At 39.2% G+C, this 11,835-nt stretch overlaps 1 protein-coding gene across 4 annotated transcripts in view; it reads right to left on the bottom strand.

Moving 5' to 3' along the window:
* Positions 1–11,835, bottom strand: part of SHC4 (SHC adaptor protein 4) — a 28,240-nt gene continuing 16,405 nt past the window's right edge. For 2 of the 4 annotated variants that reach the window (XM_052672059.1, XM_052672060.1), the window contains exons 7-13: positions 10,126–10,177; positions 9,446–9,572; positions 7,375–7,552; positions 6,259–6,319; positions 4,760–4,939; positions 3,023–3,276; positions 1–2,314 (exon numbers count right to left, since the gene is read on the bottom strand). In XM_052672059.1, the coding sequence (XP_052528019.1) occupies positions 2,159–2,314; positions 3,023–3,276; positions 4,760–4,939; positions 6,259–6,319; positions 7,375–7,552; positions 9,446–9,572; positions 10,126–10,177 (1,008 nt within the window). In that variant the 3' untranslated portion in view covers positions 1–2,158. The other 2 variants (XM_052672061.1, XM_052672062.1) reach the window with 2 other exon arrangements.

The following is an 11,835-nucleotide window of genomic DNA, read 5'->3' as shown; positions in this document are numbered from 1 at the left end:
TTTTGTTTCAGTTTGTGGTATTCATAGAGCAAGACTTTGTTACACAGTGTTCCAAATGTCACATACACACTCTGGATGTTTTTGCACTGGTAAAGTGAAAATTGATGGAGTGAAAAAGTTCTTAAGTCAGTATTTTGAGTGCCAAATTAATACAGCTTTGAACTCAAGCTATCCCAACTCAAAACAGTATTATTCTAGTCACCAGTAGCTGTGATTTTTGTTATAAAACAGAGTTCAGCATATTTGCTTTCTATGACCTGTCAGAAAATTCACCTTTGATGAAAACATCAAAGTTACCTTATGCAGGTCTTCCTGTCCCCTTGGCATACCACAGAAGTAGCTATTTTTGCTTCAGTTTGATCAGTGAACTCACATCAAGCATTTTACACTGTATGAAGTTTGGTAAGACCTAAGAATAGAAAGGAAACTATGCAGGCATTTACTATCCCAAACTTAGAGTTTCTGTCCATCTGACCTTGCGCTGGTACAAAACTTTAGCAAGAACTTCTGTTAGGGACCTTTTTTTTTTTCTCTTTTTTTTTTTTCTTAATGCCAGAGTATTATCCAAGGAGATCAGGCACCAATATTTTAAAGCTTCTCACCTCTTCAGTTATATGTAATATCATGTTGTTCTCAAGGAATGAAGCATATTTTGTGCCTGTTTAGCTGAGAAAGAGTAAAGCTGATTATGGACTGCTCTAAATGTGGCTCTTTACATCATATTCTCTAAGAAAGCTTATGTCCTCAATTTTTTAGTCCAAGTGACTCCTTTGGTTTTCCAGCGGACAGAGCTCTTACTATACTGTCCCATTTAACATGAAGATAACTTTTTCTTAATAGTCAAATATTTTCTTCCGCTAATTGGTCAAAAACTGTCTACCTCACAGAACTATGTTGGTAGGCGAGGAGACAGAGAATGTCCCTGCCAGTGCCAGAAGATATTACTTATCTTAAACGTACAACTTTCTCAGGCTACTACCTGGACTTTCAGTCTAATTTCCCAGATCTATCTTCCCTTTTTTTCAGTTACCTACTAAATCAGTTTCTTCAACAGGAAGCCCAAGAAACTAATGTGAACTGGGAATATACGAGTGTTTGTATTTAGATTATTTATTGTGACCAAACAATAGATAATTTTCCTTTAAAAGACTTTAGGAACAGTTGGACTCTACGTGAATAAAGAGGAAATCATATATTGTTTTGGAAAGAATACTGAATAAGGGCACATGCACAGTTCAAACAGTCTTTTAAATAGTTTTCTCTCAAAATGTATCATTAGTTTTGTTCAGCTTTTCTAGCTTGTAAACAGCTATGTAATCAATGAAAATATATTTAGCCTACTTTTAAAAAGAGATTACTCCAGTATTAATTGGTAATAATAGTAAAATTTTATGCAAGACAAAAATATTAGGATCTAGCATGCTTGCCCCTTAGTAAGTTCTATTCCAAAATTATATTACACGTATCAATTTCAACTTTGTAAATATTGCATAATCTCAGTCTTTGAGTTGTCAGTGATAAAAAATAATCAAGAAACCATACAATCTTTTTGTATTGTGAACACCATTCATTTCAAACATTACTTGCTAGTAAAGTGCTGTTACAAGCAAAATGAGATTGTTAGTGTCTATCGAAAGCAGGTGATATTTTAGCAATATTCAGATTGCATTTGTTTTGGCAAATAGCGAAAAGGTTAGACATGTTTGTTTAACCATCCAAAACTAATTCAGTATAAATAATATTGGTTTCCAATAACTCTAACCTAAAAGGCACGTACTAATGTTCCAGTGGTTCATTCAAGTGAGCTTTTACATGTAGAGGTTTGATTGTGCTTTTAAATAGTTACTGATTCAGTATGACCTTGAAAGTGACATTTGTGCATGTCTAAAATATCCTCTCGCAAATGAATCTCACACTCTGAAGGTGTAATTTTGTTAAGATTATATATATCTATATAACTATGCTTATTGATCTCTATAGATCTACATAGATATACACATATACATATATTCATATATACACACAAAAGGATATCTTCTGGAACAGCAGTAGAAAGTGCAGTCTATTCCTTTTGAATTGTCTTCGTAATATTAAGTTTTATAATAGTCAATGAAGTTTCCAGATACAAATTGTCTTGGGGTTTGTGAGATCCAAGGGATTATTTGTGATAATGCAAGTGTCCCATATTACTCTCTTTCCTTACAGGCTGCTTCAAGCTCACTTCACTTCCAGAAGAGATGATTGGCAAATTATTTTCCATGTGATATTGAATAAGGTGACCCACACTATCAAATACATGGTCTTTGGTTCTCACCTGATGAAAGAAGCAAAAGATTGTATTTAAGGTTATACCGTGCTTGAAAGTGGTTGGATGCGAGCCTATTCCATTGAAGTCAAAATGCATTTAAGCCACTGAACTCAATGGAGAAGCATCATTAGGCTGTAGACAGCAATTCAGACCTATCCTCTGACTTATCAAGAGACTGAATGTATAGAACTGGGCTGATTCTGCTTAAAGGGAACAAAATAAACCTTTTTTTTTTTTTTTCCTCCACAGGAAGGAGACATTTTTCCCTAATTCCTACTAAGAATTTATTTTTTGATTTATGCCTCATTTGAGGATTTTCACTTAATAGTGCTCTTTTAGCTCCAAGCAGAAAAAAGCAGAATTCAGCTGACATCAAGCCAGCTCTATATTTTCTTTATCTAGAAGTACATTACTAACCAACTTCATTATTTAATGTTAGGGTTATTTTTCTAGCAATATGCTGACGACTCAAAGGATACGTTAAGTGTGCACTAATTATCAGCACCTGGACTACAGCAATATTTAAGTACCTCACTTCTATTTCCATGGTGCTTCAGCACTTATAAGTTCTTGAACTTTAAAAGCTACTGAAGTCACCCACTGGCTCAATTTAAATTAACTTGAAGGGAATCAGATTAATTCCATGTCCAGGAAATCATTTTGCAGTGAAATCGCTGAGCAGCTCTCAGGTTTCCATATATGAAATGTTCATACCTTGCCCTCAGGATCCACCAAGAGAAGATGCTTTGCTTGCCCTCCCTGAAGTCCACTGAGGACATACTGACCAGGTGATGATGTGCTCTCTCGCACCAAAAAATCCCCATCGTTGATTAAGAGGCTCTCTGCTGCTTTCCTGTTTAATTTGCCATGGTAACAATCTTCATTCCTTAGCTGTTGTTTTATTTGTGGCAGAACACAGAGACCAGCTGTGTTGCTTGTGGCACTCTGCTGCACAGTTTCTGGTAACTCTGAAATGAAAGGGAACATACTGAACACTTCTCCTAGAACTTTATCCTAAAAGGAAGAGGGAGACTATTTCTATAGCTTTTAAAAAAATCTAATGATTCAGTCTTGAAGCTGTGATCAAACCAACCTTGCAGACTGCAATAGTATACAAACATGAATGCACACAATCCTCAAGAGCATTCGGTAAAATTACCATATGATCTCCTCCCATATTTTAGATGGATAAACATTGGGTTGCTAGGCAACAGGGTTTGGAAAACATGCATTTTTCTGATGCTCCACTGTTTTGGTTTTGTATTTCTTTGGTTCTATTAAAATCAAATCTTCCCTGTTAAAAAAATAATAAAATCAATCTGTTCTTTTTAGCCTTTAAGATCTAGTCTTTCCTTCTTCCTTAACAAGCTCTGAAGAGGTTGTCAAGGCTCATTGGGAGAATCATGTTGAGTGGCTCCAGCTATGTGCAGGAATGTAAGACAACATGGCCAACGTAGCCAGAAGGATTACAGCATGATGCATCTGCTGTGAAAAAACGAACAATTACTGAATGTACTAACAAAACTGGGTGGTTTGGGATATAGCCAGTCAGACTGCAAATGATTCACAAGCAACATTTTTCTAAGGAAAATAAAAAGGATACCACTTCTTCAATGAAATTGTGCAACTCAAGGGTCCTCAGGATATAGTCAGTTCCTTTTAGAGCATAATGCATGCCTGGGTTAGAAATGTCTCAATGGTTACAGATTTCCTTTACAGTGGATATGATCCAGCCCTCAGCCCCCTCGTTTGTGTGTGGAGCCAACAATGACAGAAAACACTCAGTAGGAAACCATAAGATGTGATTAAATAAAGTATTTCCAATAATGAGGATAATCAGCAGCAGCTACATAGCCACCTAATGGATATCCACCTCTTGCAGTCTTTAAATCAAAACTTAATTGGTCATACATTAAATAGATAGTACTGATCAAACAATCTGCTTTAGATGCTGTTGGATGAGATTCAGTGGTCAGATCACTTGTGCAAGAATTGGGAAAAGGCGGCCCTCATGTTCCTGCTTTGACCTTGCATGCTTATTGCCTGTGAAGCAAAAGCATTTGAGGTCATTTCCAGCTTAGAGTGGGCGAGATATGAGTGTACATGAGAGCCCTCTTCCTTGAGCACAGTATAATCCCAAGTATCTTAGAGACTTGTTCATTACCAGCTGAGGAAAATGTGATACTATTCACTGTCACCAATCAAGACTATTACAGAAGATGGAAGATAATTCCAAATACTCATTGTCTGTACTTTTCACCTTCAACCTCCTTTGTCTTGAATTTAAGAAACAAACAAACAAAAAAACAACAAACAAAACCCACTAGGAAGGACTGCACCCCTACTTCCTATATTTCTTATGAGGAAACCAAACTCTTTCTCCATGCACATGGCTGCCAAGTCCCCTCTTTTCAAAGCTTAGAAAGATGCAGTATCACAAGAAGAACCTACTTGTGTGACTCAGCGGGCTGCCAGGGATCTGCGTTGCTGCTGTACCCCGGGCTGTACAGACTGCAGATTGCAGGGCCTGCGTGTTGATGTAACACGGATCATCAAAAAGATCTGTTCTGTAGGCAGACTTCAGTAATGTTGCATCTTTCTTTGTCTTCTGTGATCTTTCACCACAAGAACCTGCAATTAGTGTATAGTCTGCACAGATGCCTTTTTTTTTATTATTATTTCTAAACGCAAGTTAAAATAACTGCAAAAAAACGGAACATGAATGTTGCTGTTCTTGTATATCCCATGAAAGTCCTTTGTAAGGAAAATAAAAATTGGCAGATGAATTGCTTTTTTCCTATGGCACAAGGTACACTATTCAAAGTTAGAATTAAATTTTCAAAGATGTTCCACACTGGCTCAGTTCTGCTTCAGTTAATGTCAGCACTAAATCCCCTGCTGATTGAAAAGAAATTAATACATATGACTCTACAGAGACACAAGCTGTATGCATTGTTTGTTGCAAAGCCCCTTCCTTCCCCTCTGTACCACAAGCTTTGTGGGAAACTGAACAATTCTCTCTTGCTATTCTGGTGGAGCAGAGAGAATGGGGAAGTCAGTGCTTTTGTGGCACTGCATGGAGAGCCAAAGCCACATCTGTCAGGTTAGAATCCCAGCCTAGAAACAAGTTAACAGAATATTCCCTGCAGGATATGAAAATAATGCCACTTCAGCTAGCCAAATAGCACACATATTTTTGCTCTTTAGCAAACATTTTAGTCAGAGATCTATTCATTTATTCTTTTATTTGTTCACCCTCTCGTTGCAAGAATCATTTGGTTCTCCTTTCCTTAAATCAGCAATAACACAAGGAATTGAACCATCCTCCTTCAACAGGGTAACCTGTCTCTTTATTGCAGTGCAGGTGGATATTCAAGAAGAATGTCACCAAGCAGTAGAAGAGATGAGTTGGGGAAACACACTCAGGGCATCGGATGTAGCAAGTAAAGGCCAGAAGGGGATGGAGGGTAGTGATCCCCTGGGGCACCAGAGAGCAGGTTTCTCCAAAGTGGGACTGATACGGGCCACAGAGCTCCCCAAGGAGAGGGATGGGCACAGTTAAACAGACAACCCAGACTGGAATCAAGGCCACAGACTCCACTGGAACAGAAATTCAGTATTTGTAGGGGGAAGGGATATTTTCAGAGACTGCTAAAGCAAAGAAATATCCTCCTTCTTCAAGGCATATGAAAGAGAATTAAACAACAGAGAGCTACTGTACAGTGTCATGGCAAGTAAAATGAGTAATTCTGCCAGCAGACACGACAACGGATTAGTGCCCTTCTGAAAATCTGTAAGGCTTTCTTGTCTGCCCTTCATTGAGGAAACCAGAAGTGACCTACTCAGTGACCACTTTTCAACACTGTATTGAAAGCAAAGGGGCATCCCTTACAGCCAGACTGCTTTGGTTACTTCATGCATATGCATGTGAAAGAAAACAGAGCACATACCCATGGTTTTGTTTTCTTCTGGGCAATTTTCATATACGTTGATGGATGTCGGGCTGCCTGTCTGTAAAGGAATTGTAAAAATGGTCACATACAATAGTTTCTTGGAAACCTCACATAATGTTATAACATCTGTGCACCAGTTAACTGGGATCCGGGTAACTGAATTCTTCATAAAAAGACCAAAAAACTTTCCCATCTCCTAAGATAATATTTTACCCCATGGAAAGAAGGCAAGTGCAATTACATGTTGCAGGATAATTCCCTGTGACTCTGGAGAGCTGTAGAAACAAACTCAGGGTTGTGAACACTACCAGGCCTACAGCAAGGATTTAAGATAACACTGGAAAACAGATGGAGCACAGGACAGAGCCTGGCAATAGTGCCTCCAGAGACAAACCACACCTGGGAACAGCAGCTTCCTGAGCAACACCTACCAGCTGCCAGGAGGCCTGTTTGAACGTGCACCCTGTAAGCAAAGATGATGCCTGCTTCACTGAATGGGGAAATGCTGGTGTTTCCAAGAACAGACAGAGCGGACTTTGAAGTCTGTACAGCAAGTCTGAACTCTGCTGGTTTTACTCCTAATGGTTTTCTATTCCTGACTACCTCGAACAAAAGCCTTTTTTTTTTTTTTCTTACCATTTTTTGTAGCTACTGCAGCTCAATGGAGTCTCATCAAAAATTCCAGACATAACTAGTGCTGCATATACACTGCAATCAGCTAATATCATATGTATAGGTTGTAGAGCATAATAGATGGGAGGAAATATTTACTGAATCATAGAACTGAGAGTCAGGAAGTCCCAGATTTTGTAAATGTTCTCCTAGACAAGCCATTCAGGTCTGTATCTATTTCCTTCTCACAGCTAACAAGTTAACAAGGGGATATTACTCCATCTCCTAAAAGTACTCTAAGGACAAACCAGTTAATCTTCTGAAAGTGCTTTGGGACTCAATTATGTACTAAGCATGATTAAATCTCGCCTAAAAAAAACCCTTTCCCAGCATAGTCAGAACCTGGTTCTGATGTTAACACCAATGCTTTACACCACAGTAACACTTTATTATTCATTCCCATAACAGGCAGTGAATAGTTCTATCAGAAGATATACTTACCAAGCAGTGCTGCTTTTTGCACTGTATAAAACAGCCAGACCTTTGGTCTGTTGGCACTTTCATTCGCATGTCTAATACTCCACCAGTGGGAGGCTCTTTCCCTGGAATTTCATTGTAATATTCATGATCCTCCCTCTCCTGTAAATTCCCAGCTGATCCATCAGCACTCACTGCCTCACTGAAACAAATGTGGAAATAAAAGCAAATGATGTTATCGACTGCTTTCTAGTGTAGGCAAACATCCCAAGTGTTCATGCATCACACAGTGCACAGATCAGCCATACAAAGGTCGTAACAGAGATTGGGCCTCAACTGTCAGAATTGTTTACTTTAATTCTCTCCAAATTGAAAATGGAATCACCATGGTTCAGGCTTCAGGGGGATTGTCTTGGCACTAGACAGCCCAGATCCCTGGGATACCAATGTGCTGTTCACAAAGGTATCCAAAATGTCGACCATAAGAATGATTCTTCTGGCTTCTCGTCTCAACTATATAAATCTAGGGATGGGGGCAGGAGTGGGGGGTGACACGACTTACAAAAGAAAATTAAAACCTCATGTGGCATTTAGGAAGACAAGTCTGCAACTGTTTCAGAAAAACAAACATTGCTACAAAAAAAACGTAGTCATCCTAAATGGAATGCACTCTGATTTTAATAATCAGAAACAATACGACTATTCAGTTTCAGCTTGAAGAAAACAGTGAATGACACGAAGGATAGTACCCACGTTTTTCTTGAGCTAGAACAGAATCACGATAGCTTAAATGTACAGCTGATACACTGCAAAATAACTAGGTGCTTCCTGTACTGTCTCCGGTCCCGAAATAAAAACCTCATCTCAAATCTTACTTCTCTGTTTAACAAGAATATAATTGGATAAAAGACCTCGAGCAGGAAAGAGATAAAGTTCAAGTAGTTGATTACGTGATATGCAGTGCAAGTATTTGATTATGTGATTCATAGTAGTTGGAGGTGGGTGACTCATTCACACAGCAATATCCGAGTTCTGTCTGAGGACCATTCTCCAAGACTGGCTGCGGTTTCAGCTCAAGGAGGGAATTTAATTAGCGTCTTCCATTTCTCCTTTCTGTGATTTACTCCTGGCATAACTTCTCAGAATTTCATAGCAAAGACTCTTCCTGTGGCTATTGTCTCCAGGGTAAACTGAGTATTAGCAGTGGTATGCCAAGAAACACTATATGACAAAATAAATATAACCTGGAGGTGGTACTGCTGCCAAGGAATAAAACCAATTTTACTGCATTGTTTCAGGCACTGTACCAGTGACACTGCCTGCACACTGATTCTGGTTTTCAGGAAGCAGCTAGGTGGTTTTACAGCTTTATCTGTTTCTGAGAGGTAGCAAGGGATCAAATTCTGCATCAATAAAGGAAAAATATGGCTCCTTAGAGAGAGCCATATGTCAGACCAAGAACTGTGTGTCCAGTGCACTAGAAATGGGGAACTGCAATCTGAAAGTTAACCTAAGTCCCACAGTATGAGCAATGGGCTGAAGACGAGACTTCATACTTTAAAATGCTGGTGGTGGCTGGGTTGATTTCAGCATACGAGGCTGACTCAACTCGCAGCAGGTGGAACTGCAGGTCTCTGCCAGGTCACGAGCAGAAGAGCAGAGAGGTGAATTACAACTGCTTGCATCCCCAGCACAGACTTCCCACATCTGCAGTAAGCTTAAACTTGGCACAGCTCAGGACTGAGCTCAGCGTGCACCATATTTATAGAGCAAAACTCGTCCACTTCATTTACCCTGCCCAAGTAAGGACAGGATAATTTGAACATTTGTCCCATTTCCTTTCACTTGAAATACAACAGTTTTAACTAAGCACCTGTACAAATGTCACTGGAAACAGTGCCATTCACTGGAATAAGCTGATGTTACTCTACTACTCTATGTACACAGAGCATGTATTACAGTTAGCATACATTCAGAATGCATCACCTAGACATCTTATTTATGGATCATTCATTCTTTGGAGTACAATTGTTCTCTGAGAAGTACTGAAGAGAAGAAAACTGTCAGTGAAGTCAGTGACTGAGAACATGCTGACCTTTCATTAGAAGTCACCAGGCTGGATGGGTTCTTCAGGTACTGTTTGAACCGGAGCTCAAAAGCCTGCCCTATGGTGTTTATCACCTCCTGTGCCATCCCATTGGGACACTCCAGTATGTGGCATGCTGCAAAGAGACACCTTGCTTTAATTAGGTAAATGTCCTTTATATTAAAAAAGTAAAAAAAAAAAAAAAAAAAAAAATCAATCTCTATTCTTTAGAGCAGAAAAGTTGAGCATGAGACTACCTAGGCAGCCTTAGGGCATTAGTCAGGACTGAGATTTTTTGACATGCAAAGGATGTTGCTCTGAATATATTTAAGGCATGATATCAACTCAATGAAAGAAACTCCATTTATGGTTCCTGCACAGAACACCCCTGTATCTCCTCCTCAGGCAAGGTAGAACCCCTTTTGTCTGTCCTGGGAAAGACTCTGTCCCAGTGCAGAGCCAGCAGCTGGCACAAGTTTAGTCTGACCTACAGATCCCCACTTAATGGCACAAAGAATTTAGAGCCACAGCCTGCATGCAAACTGTCACCCCTATCCACACAGCAAAGTTAGAAATTGCATAGAATCTTGAGCTGCTCAGTAACTCTCATCACAAAACTCAAGCAAGTCCTTGGTACAGATAAAGCAATCATAAAGACATACATAATGATTTGAAAATTTCTTCCATACCTCTCTGATTAACAGGATCTTTTGCTACATATGCAACATAGTCCGTTGTATCCTTCAGCAAAGAAGAAGACAAACGTTTTTAAAGTTATCATTATGAACAACCTTATCACCATAACAAAGCAACTTAGTACACAGAGAGATATTCTTAGCTTTAAAAATAGGTTTCAGAAAGTGTGGAGGTGCTGCACAAGGGGGTAAGGGAAAGATCAGCGATGCAGTGGTGGATATTGACACAGTAATTGTGCAGTAATGCTTGTTCTTGTGATAAATGCAGGAGACCATTTCACGTTCTTTGGGTTTCCAGTAAACTGTGTTTTCATACTCTGCAAGGGACAAGAAACTCAGCTGGTGCCTCATCAGCAGAGAGTGCTGAACACATCAGGGCAACGTGACTTCCAGCCACATCTTTTGGCTGGAACAGCCCTCATTGATGTCCATGGAACACTTAAAAGTGTGAAAAGGCTGCAGAGACCATGTAATAATTTCACCATTTGTGGCATTGAGATTGACTTCCAAAGGCATCTTAGAGAAAAGATGATATTTAAAATATCACAGAAGGCAAGAGGGATTCCATCTCAACCACTGCTGCCTATGTCAGCGTGGTTAATATCAGGTTAAACTACTCCGGATCTGAAGGCCACTGCTGAGATCAGACAAGCTCAGTATAATCAGTTGTCTGTTACAGATTCTCTTCACAGCTAGGGCCGAAATAGTAATCACTTTCTCCTGTGAAACTGAAACGGGATCTGAAATAGACAGATTAACATTTCTAGTCATATTGCAAAAGCAAAGAGTCGCTTGATAATTCAACATTATAGTAACAACGGTGAGGTAATGAATAACATTCTTTTAATTATTAAAGATGCATTTTGTTATTTTGGATCTTTATGGGGATGGGGAAAACACAATTGGCAGCTTAAAGGCACGGCTCTCTTGAGGAAACATGCAGTCAGCTGGCAGGAAACAAAGGCCCCATTTGCAATATGCACAAGAACATCCATTTAATAATTCACAATGAATGACACAGGAGGCACATCTTAGGGTCAGCAGATCTTGTCCTAGATCATTCAGAAAGAAAAAATCTCCCAAGGTAATATTATTAAAGCAAAGAAAGCTAAATATTTCTCTTGCACTTAGAAAACTCAATTTCCTTTCTTTTCCTCCCAGGTTTTTCTTAAGGTTTATAAATATTTTATGATATTTTACTTTTAAAATAAATTAGGTCTTGACTGTAACTGGAAAACTGAAGCAACTGGAGCAGTACCTGCTATTTTTATATCTTTACAACACTTAAGTGTCTGCATGGATGACTTTGCTTTAAAATAAAGCCCCCTCCAGAACAGAATCCTGCCATTCCTTAACAGTGCAGAGCAACACAGAACTGTGCTCAGACCTTGAAAATAGGGACAGTTGGAGAGACATGTCCTATGGAAAATAAAGCTGGAAATAATATATCCCTGCCTGAATTATGCTGAGACGTGACATAAAGACAGACTTAAGACAGCCAGCTTCCAGGGCACAGTACATACTTCAGAGATAGGACAGTTCAAGGATATATATATAAACTATTTAACTATCAAGAAAACTGGACTTTGAAATGAAGCTTTGTGATGCTCAGCACGACAGCACGGCAGCACTTGGAGCTACCAGGAAGGGTCTGCAAAGCCAAAGGACTGTAATGCGCAGTGCAGTGTGTTAGGGTAGCATGAG

The sequence above is a fragment of the Tympanuchus pallidicinctus genome, unplaced genomic scaffold, assembly GCF_026119805.1.
Source record: "Tympanuchus pallidicinctus isolate F22 unplaced genomic scaffold, pur_lepc_1.0 scaffold12, whole genome shotgun sequence".
NCBI classification, from domain to species: Eukaryota; Metazoa; Chordata; class Aves; order Galliformes; family Phasianidae; genus Tympanuchus; species Tympanuchus pallidicinctus.
The sequence above is the reverse complement of the archived record's forward strand: the minus strand, read 5'-3'. Positions and strand labels throughout refer to the sequence as shown.